This window comes from Nansenia antarctica (assembly GCF_963989245.1).
Source record: "Nansenia antarctica genome assembly, chromosome: 20".
In the NCBI taxonomy this organism is placed as follows: Eukaryota; Metazoa; Chordata; class Actinopteri; order Argentiniformes; family Microstomatidae; genus Nansenia; species Nansenia antarctica.
The window spans coordinates 17,043,224-17,060,360 of record NC_137693.1 but is presented as its reverse complement, the minus strand read 5'-3'; the positions used below and the strand labels follow the sequence as shown (position 1 = coordinate 17,060,360).

The 17,137-nt window shown below is 46.2% G+C and overlaps 1 protein-coding gene across 1 annotated transcript in view; it reads right to left on the bottom strand.

Moving 5' to 3' along the window:
- LOC308174390 (sister chromatid cohesion protein PDS5 homolog B-like) overlaps window positions 1-16,930 on the bottom strand; it is a gene marked incomplete at both ends in the record, with an annotated part of 28,444 nt that extends 11,514 nt beyond the window's left edge. The window contains 17 exons of the mRNA XM_080549469.1: window positions 453-613; window positions 1,075-1,180; window positions 1,311-1,426; window positions 1,527-1,666; window positions 1,921-1,969; window positions 2,098-2,179; window positions 2,487-2,600; window positions 3,215-3,366; window positions 3,695-3,840; window positions 4,103-4,313; window positions 4,851-4,991; window positions 5,390-5,470; window positions 5,712-5,838; window positions 14,501-14,598; window positions 15,200-15,286; window positions 15,936-16,139; window positions 16,817-16,930. Of these exons, the coding sequence (XP_080405595.1) occupies window positions 453-613; window positions 1,075-1,180; window positions 1,311-1,426; window positions 1,527-1,666; window positions 1,921-1,969; window positions 2,098-2,179; window positions 2,487-2,600; window positions 3,215-3,366; window positions 3,695-3,840; window positions 4,103-4,313; window positions 4,851-4,991; window positions 5,390-5,470; window positions 5,712-5,838; window positions 14,501-14,598; window positions 15,200-15,286; window positions 15,936-16,139; window positions 16,817-16,930 (2,129 nt within the window). The remainder of the gene's footprint in view (window positions 1-452; window positions 614-1,074; window positions 1,181-1,310; window positions 1,427-1,526; window positions 1,667-1,920; window positions 1,970-2,097; window positions 2,180-2,486; window positions 2,601-3,214; window positions 3,367-3,694; window positions 3,841-4,102; window positions 4,314-4,850; window positions 4,992-5,389; window positions 5,471-5,711; window positions 5,839-14,500; window positions 14,599-15,199; window positions 15,287-15,935; window positions 16,140-16,816) is intronic.
- Between the last annotated feature and the right edge of the window lie 207 nt (window positions 16,931-17,137).

Sequence of the window (17,137 nt, the reverse complement as noted above, 5' to 3'; positions counted from 1 at the left end):
AGACCGAATCACAGAGTAAATTTGACATAATCGGTAGTTAATAGTAATAAGCTTTTGTACAGTTCAACATTCTGATTAAATACAACTGGTAGCATGTGTCTAAATGGTAAATGGTAAATGGTAAATGGACTGCACTTATATAGCGCCTTTATCCAAAGCGCTTTACAACGGCCTCTCGTTCACCCATTCACACAGACATTCACACACCAATGGCGAGGTAGGCAAGCTACCATGCAAGACGCCGACCGGCCCCGCTCACTGGGAGCAATTTGGGGTTCAGTGTCTTGCCAGAGGACACTTCGACATGTGGCCAGCCGGGGCTCGAACCGCCGATCTGCCGACCTTGCGATCGTTAGACGGCGGCTCTACCTCCTGCGCCACAGCCTGCCCAAGCCTGTCTAGGGCTTGTTAGTGCTGAACTTGGCCCCCTGGCCCTGAGTACTGAAACTTACGACTTGATGTGAGGGAAGCTCTCCTCCATCTTGCTGCCGGTGTTCTTGAAGATCTGCAGAGCGGCTTCGGCCACCTTCTCATCGTCCATCTTCAGACAGCCCAGCAGAGACTCAAAGGTCTCAGCCGAGTGGAATGACACTGGGTGGGTGAACGACAACACCTGGAATGAGGGAGAGAGAGAGGGAGAGAGGGGGAGAGAGAGAGAGACAGGGAGAGAGAAGGAGAGAGAAAGGGAGAGGGAGAAAGAAAGGGGGAGAGGGGAAGAGAGAGAGAGGGAGAGGGAGAGAGAAAGGGGGAGAGCGAATGAGGGAGAGAGGGAGAGGGGGGGAGAGAGAGAGGGAGGGAGAGAGAGAGAGAGAGAGAGAGAGAGGGAGAGAGAGAGAGAGAGGGAGAGAGAGAGACAGAGAAAGAGAGAGAGAGAGAGAGAGAGAGAGAGAGAGAGAGAGAGAGGGAGAGAGAGAGAGGGAGAGACAGAGAAAGAGAGAGAGCGAAAGGGGGAGGTGAGGGAATGGGTGATTAAACCGTTTGAGACACTCTTTCAGCAGTGTCAGAGTGTGTGTGTGTGTGTGTGTGTGTGTGTGTGTGTGGGTGTGTGTGTGTGTGTGTGTGAGTGTGCGTTACCTTGAGGAGCTCCAGCCCTGCTCTGATGGCCTGTTCGGTAGGAACGCCCTCGTCCTCGTCGGCGGCGGTGCCGTCGATCAACTTGTTCACCTGCTTCACCAGAGCGCTGACGGAACAAGAGGGGAGGAGGGGTAAGATTTTGTGTTTTCCCATCTGTGTTTGGAACACATTTCCGTGGGCTACATTTGGTGTTGAGGTTACATCTTGTGTGTAGCAGGCCTGTGGTCTGTGTGTACCTGATAGACTCGGTGTCGATGTGAACGGGAGCGATTCTCTCCAACAGGAACTTGACCATCTCCAGGAATGGGTTGCTGGGCTGTTTAGGGCTGCCTAGCTTCTTAGTGATATCTCTCTGCGTTAAGAGAGGGAGAGACACACACACGTCAGTGTCAGAACACACCGTTCGACACACGCATGCACAGTGCACACGCGACCTTGAGAAGGCTACTCACCACGCAGACTTCGGCCTGTTTGCAGGAGCAGGCGGGGCTGACCAGGGTCTCGAGTTGGTCTCGGACCTGCTCGTCGTCCTCGAGGACCTGGGCCAGCTTCTTCACGATGTCCTGGTCCTTGCCTGGGTCCGGAAGGTTCTCTGCAGCAACACAACAACGGTCTTTAACATCGGCTTCTCAGCATTAGAACTCTGATAATACTTATCATCGACTGGTGGTTAAACAGCAACAGCTAAATCCATGTGTTAGCGTGTGTGTGTGTGAGTGTGAGTGTGAGTGTGTGAGAGTGTGAGTGTGTGTGAGTGTGAGTGTGTGAGAGAGTGTGAGTGTGAGTGTGAGTGTGAGTGTGAGTGTGAGTGAGTGTGTGTGTAATGGTAGATGAGAGAGGACTTACTAGTAATCACCATGACCTTGGCGAACACAGACTTGGTGGACGCGTCAGACTGAAAAACACAACATATCCATTTAGTGTCACAGACATTAGCGGCATGTCAATGGACGATACCACGTCTCTACCTGTCACATGACACAACTCTCTTTCATATGGTAACCAGTGGTTGAGCGTGCTCACCTTGGGCTGCTTGACCAGGTCCAACAGATCTTTCACGTTGTGTCTGAGCACATTCTGACACTTCCACATCTCGTTCAGAGCTCTGAAACAGAGAAGGAGAGAGAGATGCAGAGAAGGAGAGAAAGAGAGAGAAGGAGAGAAAGAGAGAGAAGGAGAGAAAAAGAGAGATCGAGAGAAAAGGGGGGGGAGAGGTAGAATCCAGGAGAGATGTGATGAGCATAAACACACAGGACAACCCGAAAGGTCATTTAATATAGTAATATTAAATTACATGCATACTACTACAACGGCTTCCGCTTCCTTTTAGCCACCTATCACCCTGGACTTTGTGCGTCTGAGAAGACCGGGTGTGTGAAATGTAAGAGAGTGAAAGCGACCTGGTCACTTACTTGACAGCGTTGGTGTCCAGGGTGGCGTAGAGGTAGAACATACACTTCATCCTCTCTGTGGTCTCCAGGTTGTGAGGGACCATATACTGGGCAAAGATACGCTCCACCAGCAACCTGACATAGGGAGAGACCGCGAGTCATAGAACATAGTCTTATTCTGTTTCTCTTTCCTGTTTTTTTCGTAACTTTTTTCTTCTCCTTCATAAGACGTTGACGTCTATGAGCTCACATCACGGAGCACTTTAACAGGATTACTCTTAGTCTGCCTTGTCTCCCTCCCTGCCTCTTAGGAGCTCTCTACCAGCATGTCTGTCTTAATCTCATAATCCCATCAAATTGAGATCCACCTCTCCTCACCCTCCACCTCCCCCCCCCCCCCCCCCCCCCTTCTACCACTCCTTCTCCCTACATCTACTGTCTACACAGCTGCAGGTAAAAGCGATACAACACTAGTCTGGATGCTGCTCTGACACACACCTGATGTCACTAGTAGTGACGCACGCTCACATCCCCCCTTTTGTCGATGCTGTACACACACACACCCACCCACACACACACACACACACACCCACACTCACACACCCACACTCACACTCACACTCACACTCACACTCACACTCACACCCACCCACCCACACCCCCACCCCCACACACACACACCCACACCCACCCACACCCCCCCACCCACCCACACACCCACACACACACACACACACACACACACACACCTGTCGTCGATGCTGTTCTGGTAGTAGATGTGGAGCAGTTTGTCTTTGATCCAGGAGATCTGTTTGGAGGCCTCCTTGCCTCCCTCTCCCTGGAGAGAGTACTTCTTATAGATCTGAGCCAGACCCATCATGGCCTCCTTACGCACACGCCACTAAGGGAGAGGGAGGGGGGGGGAGAAAGAGAGAGAAAATAGAGAGAAAGAGCGAGTGTGTTAGAACTACAAACTCCTTCCAATCCTGTCGACAAGGTCAAAGAGAGAATGATGAAAGTAGATTCTCCATCATCCACATGCAAACTCAACACGCGCACACACCACACACACACACACACACACACACACACACACACACACACCACACACACACACTCAGAGAGAATGCAAAGACAACAATGCAGAAAATAAAGCATGTAGACATTGTTGAAAAAGATAAACATTCTCACACACACACACACTCTCTCTCTCTCTCTCACTCTCTCACCCTCTTGTCCAGTGTCCTCTCCTTCACAAAGTTCAGCAGCGCGTCGTTGACGAGAGCCAGGTCCTTCTTCGCCGCCGTTACTATGGAGACGATAATGTCATGGCGGATGGCCTCCTCTGGGTCATGTGATCTGACCTTCAGGAACTCTGGAGTGGGGAGACGGGAGGGCCGGACCAAGGGAGAGTCAGAACATGACCTCTTTAACCTGACACAAAGACCCCTACACACATCTGAGATGAAACCAACTCTAGCCTGAGGTCTGAGAATCTCAGCTCAATCTCTTAAGCCCGACTGATCTGTAGGTCCAATACGATTCTCTCCAGGGAGGCCTTCGACCAGTTATAAGGGTGGATCGAGCTAAACCCGATCGATCGATCGATTCATTGACTGAATCCACGGGATCCTCACCTGAGAGGTCTTTAGTCAGGTCCGGGTGGTTCATGAGGCAGTGGCTGGCGAACTTGACGCACTCCAGTCGGATGGGCACGTGGATGTCGTTGAACCGGCCCAGGTAGCACTGCCACAGGGGCTTGTTCTGGGCCGCCAGCTCAGAGTCTTTCGCTCCGAACATCTTGGCCAGCAGCTTCACCACCTGCAGCCTCTCGTCATTGTCGTTACTCTGGAGGGGAAGGACAGAAAAAGGCGGGAAAGAGAGGGAGGGGTTATTTCTCTGGGAACGAGAGAGCGTACGTGACAGCGGCTGGCGAAAGGGGGAACAAGTCGGCGACCGATGGAAATGTTCGGACTTTTCTTTTGAAAAGCGGAAATGCGTTTCAACGTTGGAAATCACAACACACACTCGCTAGTCAAGCCAAAATACTGCAACGCAATGGATTGGGTGAGTAATCCCCCACTGCTACCTAGTTAACCAGAACACCACTTTACATTGTTAGCAGGGTCACAAAACAAGCTGTGTTAGTCGACTGGTGAGTGTGTCATTGATTTTCAACAACACTGAAATGTATTTACATTTCTCAAAAATAAAAGTCTGAACATGAAATCGGCTGCTGGCTTGCTATCCCTTTCACCAGCAGCAGCTGTCACATGTCTTTACCGGGTGCTTTTCTGTTCTTTTTTGAGCGCTCTTCGTCATATGGGGAAATGAGTGTGAGTGTGTGGCGTGTGTGTGTGTGTGTGTGTGTGTGTGTGTGTGTACCTTCAGTTTGAACTCCAGCAGTGGCAGGACGCAGAGCAGCAGGTGGCTGTCGATGTTGTAGAGCTCCAGGATGAGGTCAAACACGTGCTCAGACAGGTCACTGACCGACGTCTTCCCCAGCATCAGCACCAGGTTAAAGAACTGAGAGAGAGAGGGAGGGGGGGGAGAGGGAGAGAGGGAGAGAGGGAGGGAGAGAGAGAGGGAGAGAGAGAGAGAGAAAGGGAGAGAGGGAGAGGGAGAGAGGGAGGGAGAGAGAGAGAGAGAGGGGGGGAGAGAGGGAGGGAGGGAGAGAGAGAGGGAGAGAAAGGGGGAGAGAGATAGAGAGAGCGAGAGGGGGAAAGAGAGGGAAAGGGAGAGAGAAAGAGAGACAGAGAGAGAGAGAAGAGAGAGAGAGAGAGAGAGAGAGAGAGAGAGAGAGAAGGAGAGAGAGAGAGAGAGAGAGAGAGAGAGAGAGAGAGAGAGAGAGAGACCATGAGCACACTCACATACAAAGTAAAAGAAGTAAGAGGAAAAAGGTCAATAAAGGAAAGTGTCCTCACGTTGGTGATGTAGGGTTGGATGGCCTGGGCAGTTCTCTTCAGCAGGGCTTTGGCCAGATCGTACGCCTGCTTATTCAGGTTCTACACAGGAGAGAGAGGAGTCAGACACACAGGCAGACAAGCCCCCCTGACACACACACACATCTGAGAGCACTAGAGGCACAGTCAGTCGCTCATCACTATTCAATGTGCACTAACTGCTCTTCCTCGGCTCACCTGTAGGTGTCTCACAGCATTACTGAGCACTGAAACAACTGTTTATTTGGTCTTGTGTGTGTGTGTGTGTGTGTGTGTGTGTGTGTGTGTGTGTGCGTGTGTGTACCTTATGGGCTGGCACGAGGTTGACCAGTACAGTGGCCAGTAGCTCTTGTGACACAGTGTCTCCCTCACAGATGATAGAGCTCATCAGGTCCACCATGTGCATGTGCACTTTCCGGTTGTGTCCGTTGCTATGGAGATAGAGGTCAGAGGGCAAAAGGTGAGGGTTGTAAATAATCACAATTACCTTACCGTGACCCCGACCCCTCACACACACACACTCTCAGCACAGCTCATAGATATATCTAAAGAGGAAAAGGCTTTTAGCCTCCAGTCACACACACACACACCTACACACATCTATCTGTTTCGCTTAGTTGGCACAGAGCCACATTCTCTGCTGCAGAATTCAGCCCTCAAGGTTGTGTTCAGCAGAGTGAAAGACAGAGGGGGAGAGAGAGAGAGAGAGAGAGAGAGAGAGAGAGAGAGAGAGAGAGAGAGAGAGAGAGAGAGAGAGAGAGGGAGGAGGGGGTAGGAGGCATGTGCACCACAGATAGACGGCAAGAGACCATGCATGAACAAGTGAGAAAGACAGAATGGGTTGTGTGGACAGGGAGGGTTGCCAGGGAGGAGTGAAGGGAGTGTGTGTCCACTGACTATCCTCAAGGCCAGCAAGATCTTCATCCTCTTCCTCTTCCTCTCCCACTGTCTGAATCTCTGCGAAGCTCGTAGAACAGGCCTTCGAGCAGCTGAGAGGAAATGGTGGAAAATGACCATCCTGACGACTTAGCATTTTATCACTGGTTTTTATCACTCCCTCTTCTTCTACCCAAGGAAACTGTCACATTCTCCTCCCTCCTCAACCCACCTTCCCCCCCCCCCCCCCTCCCTCCCTCTCTGCAGACGACTGTCACCTACTTCGTAAAGAAGATTGACAGCCAGAGTCAAACCTCTTATCAAGAAGCCATCGCTTGACCCATCTGCTGTCCAAAACTACAGACCGGTATCCCTTCTTTCATTGTTATCTAAACCTCTTGAACGTAGCGTTTGTAACCGACTCTCCCTTTATCTCTTTCAAAACAATCTCCTTGACCCACATCCTCCGGCCTCGAGGCTTCTCACTCTACTGAGACTGCTCTCCTTGCTGTCACGGAGGCCTTCCACACTGTCATCCCTCTCCTCTGTTCTCATTCTTCTACACTTTGTCTGCCGCATCTGACATAGTAAACCACCATTATCCTTCTCTCCGCCCTCCCAGAGCTGGGCATGTCGGGCTCTGCACTCTCCTGGGTTTGTATCCTACCTGGCCAATTGCTCATACGAGGTAACGTGAAGAGGTTCTCTGTCCACATTACACAACCTCACCGATGGTGTCCCCCAGGGCTCTGTCCTCGAACCCTTATTGTTATCTCTGTATACCAAATCTCACAGGTGGCGACAGGTGTCTCTACGTGTCTTGCAGACATCTCTGCCTGGATGTCTGCTCACCATCTTGGGCTGAATCATGACATGGCAGAGCTCCTCTCCATCGTGGTGGATAACTCCACTGTGTCCCCCTCCCAGACAGCAAACAATCTTGGGGTGACCCTGGACAACCAACTGTCCTGTGCAGCTAACATCACAGTGATTGACAACCCACTGTCCTGTGCAGCTAACATCACAGTGATTGACAACCAACTGTCCTGTGTAGCTAACATCACAGTGATTGACAACCAACTGTCCTGTGTAGCTAACATCACAGTGATTGACAACCGACTGTCCTGTGTAGCTAACATCACAGTGACTGACAACCAACTGTCCTGTGCAGCTAACATCACAGTGATTGACAACCAACTGTCCTGTGTAGCTAACATCACAGTGACTGACAACCAACTGTCCTGTGCAGCTAACATCACAGTGATTGACAACCAACTGTCCTGTGTAGCTAACATCACAGTGATTGACAACCGACTGTCCTGTGCAGCTAACATCACAGTGACTGACAACCAACTGTCCTGTGCAGCTAACATCACAGTGATTGACAACCAACTGTCCTGTGCAGCTAACATCACAGTGATTGACAACCGACTGTCCTGTGCAGCTAACATCACAGTGATGGACAACCAACTGTCCTGTGTAGCTAACATCACAGTGATTGACAACCGACTGTCCTGTGCAGCTAACATCACAGTGATGGACAACCAACTGTCCTGTGTAGCTAACATCACAGTGATTGACAACCGACTGTCCTGTGCAGCTAACATCACAGTGATTGACAACCGACTGTCCTGTGTAGCTAACATCACAGTGATTGACAACCGACTGTCCTGTGTAGCCAACATCACAGTGATTGACAACCGACTGTCCTGTGTAGCTAACATCACAGTGATGGACAACCAACTGTCCTGTGTAGCTAACATCACAGTGATTGACAACCGACTGTCCTGTGTAGCTAACATCACAGTGATTGACAACCAACTGTCCTGTGTAGCCAACATCACAGTGATTGCCCACTCCTGTAGATTCTTCCTCCTACCCTACAGCATGTGAAAGGATCTGCCCATTCCTCACAAGAGAAGCAGCGCAACACCTGATCTAAGGCACTAGTCATCTCCCGCCTAGACCAGTCGTGACGTTAAAATTATAAGGTTCTATCTCAATTTTTTGTCAAAATTTAGTTTTTTTACATAATCTGTTATTTTTAAAATATTGAATATTTTGTTAGTAAGTAATAAAAGGTTCGATCTTACAAAACGTAATGGAATGTAAAAACTTTGACGCTCAATATCTCTGAACTACCCTAAACGGAGATAGAACCTTATCATTCTAAGCTCACGCAGTGTTTCTCAACCTTTGTTCAGTCACGGCACCCTTTAAAGGTGCAACATCTGGACAGACTCCGCTGCAGCCCTCACGCACGCAGTATTGCCCCTCTCAGACAGCAAAATGGATTCCCACAACTTAGATCTGCACCTGTCTCATGTCTATGAGGCATGGGTAACGTTTTTGAAGATAAAATTATATGTATATTAATTTATATATACAGTATATTAATATCTAATATTTATAAACATGCTTTTAGTTCAAAGAGAGTACAGTCATAGTACATAGGTACAGGTCTACTTTAAGATCCGGAATGAAAATGGTGCATATGTGTATTAAATGCACCACGAAAGCGGGACTATTGCAAAAATATGCTACACAGAAATGTTCTGCCTGTTATGTTGCAGCCTGGATAGTCATCTCGCTAGCGTGGCACTGAGTGGAGAGCTAGGGCGCACGTCTGCTATTTGCAAAAGTTTTAAAAATGCCCCAAACGGAAAATGTTAGTGGTTTTCAATTTGTTGTAAACAAGACTAGGGATGCACGATATGCATTTTTTTCCAACCGATACCGATACCGATGTTTACCCGCTTCTCGTGGCCGATAACCGATATTTCATTTCAAACCTTTATTTAAAAACTCGATAGGCACTGAGGTCACCCTCATTTACAGTGACGTCAAGTGTACAATAGAATAGTGATCATTAATATAGATGGGCAAACATAGTGAGCAAGACAGGATTAAAGGAAAAAAAAGAAAAAACTAAAAACAATTGCAATTATTAGAATACAGTTTTTGCACCAGGAGTTTAAAGGTAGAGGCAGAGGGGAGGACCTCCAACCGGAGAGTTTGCTGCAGAGTGTTCCATGTATTAGGGGCATCAATAAAAAAGGCTGTTTTACCTGAAGGTCTGAACGCGCATACGGAACCCGAAAAGAAAGCCAACTATTAGATCTGGTCACATAAGTACCAAGACTCCAGTCTAATAATGATGATAAGGAGGAAGCTTGCCACAGATGGCCTTAAAAACAAACAAGTTCCAGTGGTAACTGCGCCTCAGAGAAAGAGAGGGCCAGCCAACCTTGTCATAAAGTATGCAGTGGTGAGTGTCATAACTGTCCCCGGTAATAAACCTTAGAGCTGAGTGATAAACTGAGTCCAATTGTTTCAATGTAGATGAAACTGCATGCCTATAGATAACATCACCGTAATCTAATACGGACAGGAATACCGCCTCGACAACTCTCTTCCTACAAAGCAAGGGGAAGCTAGACCGATTACGGTAAAGAAAGCCCACCTTTTGCCGAAGTTTGGAGGCGAGGCCGTCGACATGCGTTTTGAATGATAGCTTCTCATCCAACCACAGCCCAAGATATTTGTAGTCGGTAACTCTCTCAATGGAGGAGCCGTCAACTGTGGATATAAGAAGCTTTGTAAGGTCCACATTTCTAGCCCTAGTAAACAACATGAATTTCGTTTTCTTCGAGTTGAGGACTAGCTTATGCCTCGAGAGGGCGTCTTGCAGTGAGTTAAAGGCTAGCTGCAAGTTGATAGTAGCAGCATGTGGGGAATCTGCTGTACTATAAAGAATGGTATCATCGGCATATAAATGGACGTGGCAACCGGTTAGCGAAGATACCAGTTCATTAATATAGATGGTAAAAAGTACAGGGCCCAGCACCGAACCTTGAGGGACACCCTTTGTAACCGTTATAAAATCTGAATTGCCAAGTGAAGATTTTATACACTGACGCCTGAGGGTAAGGTAGTCATGGAACCACGCACAAGCTCCTAAATCCAATCCAATATCGGATAGCTGTTCTAGGAGCAAGTGGTGATCGACCGTGTCAAATGCCTTCGAGAGGTCGACAAAGAGGGCCGCGCAGTGCTTCCTCTTGTCCAAGGCAGAGACTATGTCGTTAGTTACAAGTGTGATAGCAGAGATGGTACTATGGATTGGTCTGAAACCCGATTGATGGGGACTAAGAATTTAGTGGATTGATAGAAAGCGTTTCAATTGAGAATTGACCAAGGTCTCAAGTGCTTTAGATAGGCATGGGAGAGTGGAGATCGGTCGATAGTTATCCGGATCAGCCCTATCACCCCCTTTGTGTAAAGGAATGACTCGCGCAGACTTCCAGACCAACGGAAATACACCAGAGGAAATTGAAAGATTAAAAATGTAAGTTAGCGGCGCGCTGATAATTGGCGCAGCCAATTTTATAAAAAATGAGTCTAGTTTATCCTCACCAGTGGATGATTTGGGGTCAATAGTTTCTAAAACCTTGAGGACCTCCGCGGAAGTAAATGGTTGAAAGGTAAAAAGGGGGACACGATCCACAAGGGCAGTATCATTAGAAACCACCATAGAGGGGTGTCCAGGGTACAACCTATCAAATAGGTGACCAGCTTCGGAGAAGTGTTTATTAAAAGCAAGGCGAATGTCGCTAGGATCAGAGATCACAGAGTCATTAACAGTAATACTAAGGGGGAGAGCACTGGAAGGACGATTTTTTGTCAAATTAATTGCATTCCAGAATTTGGCAGGGTTAGAGTATGAGGTGGTTATCAGATTCAGGAAATATTCGGATTTAGCCTTCCTTACGGCTGAAGTGCACTTATTTCTGAGCTGCCTGAAGTATAGCCAGTGTTGGGGGACACCAGTACGTCTGGCACGGGACCTGGCACTATTTCTGTTATTAAAGAGGGTAGATAGCTCATGAGTAAACCAAGGCACTACCCTATCCTAGTGGTTTTAAAAGGGGCGTGCCTATCCACAACGCAATTAAATGTACATATAAAGGATTAGAGAGTGTCCTCAATGACATCGAGAGAGCTCACGCAACCCCAGTCGCAGCCATCCAGCTCCCTCAGGAACAACTCTGCATCAAAGCAGAGTTCCTCTTGGTTATCACCTGAGATGAAGTCTTTTTTAACCTCACATCTCTCACATATGATATGATAACCGATATGAGAACAGATATAATTTCACAGTTGATAACCTGTAGTTCATGCACACCTGAAGGTAAGAAAGGCTATGTAGTGATCAAAGATTGATGATTTAATATTCCATAGTGATCTCACCAAATCTAACTTACATCACTATTATTAACACTTCTGACTCTTCAAATGTTCATTTATTATTTCCTCTAACAGAATCTGTTATAGACAGTGCACAATGCTTTTTTTAGCCAAGATCTGGCCTCCTTTTATGAAAACAAAAAAGGCTCACCTAAGAGTAATTAGATCAAAAAAGTGTCAAAAATAAAGTGCATCTTGTCTATCCCTGTAAATTGAAAATGCATAAATAAAATATCAAAAAATAAATAAATAAAGTGCATCAGTCAATACAAAAATAAAGACTTTTATAGAACCAAAAGTTTTATAGAACTTTTACAGAAACTAGTGCCAAATGGCTGCTTAGTCTGCAGATAAACAGAATGACACAAGGCACATAGTAGGCTACACTAGTATGCTTAATAAAGCAACTGAAAAGGGCTGGGCTATGCTACTTTTAGTGCATGAGGATGAGGTAGGTTGTGATAAAACGTATCTGGCTTACGCTAGTATCGATCAGACTATGGATGTGTGTGGCGACTGTATCATACAGAGCAGGCAGGCACACGTCTGCAAAATAGCGGCGGCTTGGGAGTGTATACCGGGGCTCTGAATGTGAAATTAGCTGGCGAAATCCTTTATCTTCTACTACAGAGAAAGGCTGGTCGCCGAGGGCCATAAACTCCATTATTTTTTCATTGATTGCTTGAGCCTTTGAGCTGTCTCGAGTAAACTTCCTGCAGTTTTCAAATGCGTGTTCAATAGGCACAGCAGCTTTTTTTTTCGTGGCTAGGCTACCTTCTGCTACTAGTGCTTGATATTCCTTCCATACAGCGTGCTTGCAATGGTGAATCTTAAGGTGACTTATGAGATTCGTTGTGTTGTAACTCGTAGACCTTTGCCCTCCTCTCCGAACTTTTGTCGAACTGTGTTGCAAATTGCAAACGCACTATCTGCCTCAGAAACTCTGAAGAATGTCCACACCGGGGAAGACATGTTTCGCTCTCGTCTATACACTGCGTGGCTGTACGCAGGCGCAGCATCATGAGCGCGGAAACCGGAAGCAGAAATATTTCCGGCTTCATATTATCGGCTAAAATTTTATAAAACCGATAAATATTCAATAACATTAATTTCCCATTATCGGGCCGATAAATATCGGTGCCGATAATATTGTGCATCCCTAAACAAGACATTGACGAAAGATACTCATAAACTTCGGCTTGTGGGATATTAATTCCGGAGCAGACCATTGAGGTCAAGGTCAAACTAAAACATTTTCACCTCTTAATTCTACCGCTCTCAAACTCCCACAACCGGGGTGACGATAAGACAGAGGTTGGCTCTTATTTGAGTGACAGTTTGAAAAACCAATGGACCTATCGCTAAGCCACGCCCCCTTTGAAAACTCAATCAAACAAACAACGCTTCACTGACAGTGACTAAATGACATTCAATGACTTACAATGGCGGGAGTTGGCAAATTTCTGATTTACCACAGCAAGTAATAGACATGTTTTTTTAAAGACGACAAGAATATTTAGTCTACAAGCTTTTCACCATCAGATATTAGCGAGGTGTTTGTCCGAGTTTTCTGCCTGTCGTGACTTTTGCTGTGATATGATTGGACAATTTCTATTTTGGGGCGTGGCTTAGCGATACGTCCATTGAAAGTGTGGTCGGGGACTTTTAAGTTTGCTTCTAAAACGGGCCTAGAATTCTAACAGCGGCAGTCTTGACTAGCACCATCGCTACAATGTTTTTTAAACCATATTTTTAGACAAAAATAACCACTCTTGGATAACGATTGAATTGTAGTTTGTTTCAGTCATTCTTTCATGTAATAATAACTCACCAAATTGCTGGTTATTAATATGTGTTTATTATTAAGCTTCGTCCTTTGATTTGCTCGCTGCTTAAAGCACAACCGTTTATGCTCGTCAACAGATGCTAACTGCAGATACGCTGTTGTTTCTAAGAAGAAAACACTGACCGTTTACAGCAGTAAGTGTAATGATAACATCAATGTACACTATTTGGGAAATTCTGAACAGTTTAAAAAAAGCGGACTTAGAACTTACTTTCAACTCGTCCCCATAGGGGATAGACAGTACTGCGGCCAGAGCGTTTGACCATGCTACTACTGTATGATAAAGTCGATGGCTCACACCCAGAGTTATCTGATTCTGGAGCTGTTCTTTTCAAAAATCATTCCATGTGCTTCACGCAACACTCATCATAATGCATTGCGCAGTAAACTTCTTTATTTTATTGACGTTGTGACATGGGGAAAGGGGCATGTGAGACAAATTCTGATGACGTATGAGGCGGCTCATGATCTGCATTTTCATGATAAGTTTGGAATTTTAATCCATTTTATTATGTCAGCAACATCAGCATATTTTTGGGGGGGACGGCACTACGGTTGAGAAATACTGGCCTAGAGTACTGCAACTCTGGCCCAGCTCCATGCCTCCTCCATCAGACCTCTGCAGTTCATCCAGAACGCTGCAGCCCGTCAGCCCTGGTGTTCAATCTCCCCCCAAAATTCCCCCATGTCACCACCCTCCTCCACACCCTTCACTGGCTCCCAGTAGCAGCTTGCATCAGATTCAAGACCCCGGTGCGGTAAAGGGAACAGCCCCTCCCTATCTGCAAATGAGGGTCAGTCCCCAAACGTCGGCCCGACCACTCTGGTGCTTGGCACCGCCATCTTGCCACCATGGTTGTTCTGCTCAGTCACGGCTCTTCTCTGTCTCTGCGCCCCAGCGGTTGAATGGGCTTTTGCTCTTATCGAAGGTTTTACTTACAATGATTGTTGTATAGTTGATTCACTTACTTAGTCAAACTTACAATACTTATTGTAAGTCACTTTGCATAAATGGGTCTGCTAAATGATGTAAATGTAAAAAGAAGAAGAAAAAAAGAAGATTGAAAGCGAGGGAAGGAGGAGGACAGAGAGACGCACGCACACACAATGCTTAGCTGACTCACTTTATGACCTGGAAAAGGGTTCTGTAGAGCTGTGTGAAGATCTCGTTGCTGTCCTCCAGCTCGAAGCAGATGTTATAGGACTTCACCCATGCTATATTCTACAAGGAGAGGAGAGGTGGGTTAATAACACCATAAACAATGCATCATCAACAGAGAGAGAGGGAGAGAGGAGGAGAGTGAGACAGGGGGAGAAACAGAGAGCTACACGAGCATCGATGAATACAGTAGGTACACTTTCCATCTGTGACCGAACACTCTCCTCTTGCAAGGGTTCCCTACACCTTCTGAAACATCAGATTCAAGCACCTTTCAGGGACTTTCAAGACTCAATTCCCTCAAATTCAAAGACCCAACACGGCATAGTTTGAGACAGATCTAGATGAGAATGTATATAATAGGAACTATCCGCTCACAGGCAACAATTAAAAAGAGAGAGAGAGAGAGAGAGAGAGGGGAATTCAAGCACTTTCAATGACCCATGACTATTTAAAAAGAAAATTAAGACCTTGATTTATTTTTCTCAAATTCACAAACTTTCAAGGATTTCAAGGGCCCGTGGGAAACCTGTCTTGTCTCTCAGAAGACAGAAACGCACATGCACACACACACACACACACACACACACACACACACACACACACACACACACACACACACACACACACACACACAGAGAAGTGTCTCAGAAGTCACACACACCTCCAGCAGGTAGAAGTATCTGTTGAACTGAGCACTCTTGGTGTCCTCCAGTCCTTTCAGCTGCCTGGTGATGAACATGAAGATGTCCTGGAACAAAACACAATCATTAGCAACAGTCCATAGATGTATTATTATTTATTTTTTAATACTATTTTCAGCAACATTTCAGGCATAACACACCACACAAAGAGACAAACATCATACATAAACAAACAAAGAACACAAACTGGGGCAGATACCATGAGGTCATGTTCAGGAACCGTGATCAGTGATGACGGTTAGACAGGTACAGTTTGTTACATGAGATTTATAGCATATTTGCCATAAGTGAGAGAGAAATAAAATGTATTTAAACAAAAAGATATACTGTATATATATATAAACCCTAATCAGGGTTTAAAAATAAAACAGCAGTCCATAGATTTGATGAGTCCTTCAGTTTGTCTGTAGAGTTGTAGTGTCAGTAGAGTTGTAGCAGGGGTTAGCCTATCTATGGTTAGGTTAGGGTAAGAGTTGGGCTATGGTTATATTTAGATTAGAGCATGATCAACCATCATTTTGTCTGGGGAATTGTATTAGATGATGTAGTTGGACTACGTTTAGGTTTGGTTGGGTACAAGGTTGGGCTACGGTCATATTTAGGTTAGAAAAAGGAAAGTTAAGGAGTATTAAGAGTATGAAGCTTGGGAGTTAAGACTATAGTAGGGCTATGGTCACACTGAGGCTATAGTAATACCTTCAGTTTGTCAGGGGAGGTGTATGGGGCCTCGGGAGCGTAGATCCTGAAGATGTCAGCCAGGCAGCAGGCCACTAGGAGGCGGACGTCCTTGTCCGGGTGCTTGAGGAAGAAGTCGGAGGTCAGGTGGAGAGCCAGGTTCAGATACAGCTCCTTCTCCTCCTCTGAGTCCTGGTCCATGTCCATAAACGTCTTCACCACCATCTGGGCGTGTTACATGGAGAGGTACAGCAGGTGTTACACACAACCTCACCTCACAGGGTTCCCACACCTTCAGAAACATCAAATTCACCTTTCAAGGACTTTCAAGACTCAATTCCCTCAAATTCAAGGACCCAACACGGCATAGTTTGAGACAGATCTAGATGAGAATTTATTATAATAGGAACTATCCGCTCACAGGCAACAATTAAAAAGAGAGGCTTGAATGTGTGAACACTAGATGGTCTCTTGCCTTCTCTACCACAGCACAGCAAACTGACAAAAATATATTGTGAAATATGTGTAAAGTTCAGCAATACAGAGACTTATTTACTAGTTGATGAGCTAAGTAAAAACATTTTTACATATATATTTTTAGAGGGGAATTCAAGCACTTTCAATGACCCATGTCTATTTTCAAAAACTTTTTAGATTTGACTTGATTTTATTTTCTCAAATTCACAAACGTTCAAGGATTTCAAGGACCCGTGGGAACCCTGACCTCACCACCAACTACCTGGACATCATGAACGAATGACGATAGTATATGAATGATTTCATAAACTATAATCAATTCATACATTATTCATCAATCCAACTTTACTAATCTATTCTTTTTGACACACTCACTCACTCACAAATAACAAATCACATTCAGATTGTTCTAGAAGGATACTGACCATGAGGCGGCGGACCATCTCCTCTTTGGAGACCATCTCCCCTTCTGAGATCTCCTTCACCCCCGGGGGGTAGGTGACCTTCGTGTCAGCGGCTCGAGCTTTAGAGTGAGCCATGCTCTCAGCTCAGTACTTCCTGGTGGGGGGCCAAAGAGAGGGTGAGAAGATAAAACAGAATGTGATGAGTGTGGAGAGAGAGAGAGAGAGAGAGAGAGAGAGAGAGAGAGAGAGAGAGAGAGAGAGACAATATTCTCGGAACAAAGCGCATCATTAATTCCAAACCCTGTAGCGAATCTAATGGACCTCCAACACAATGAGGAGGAC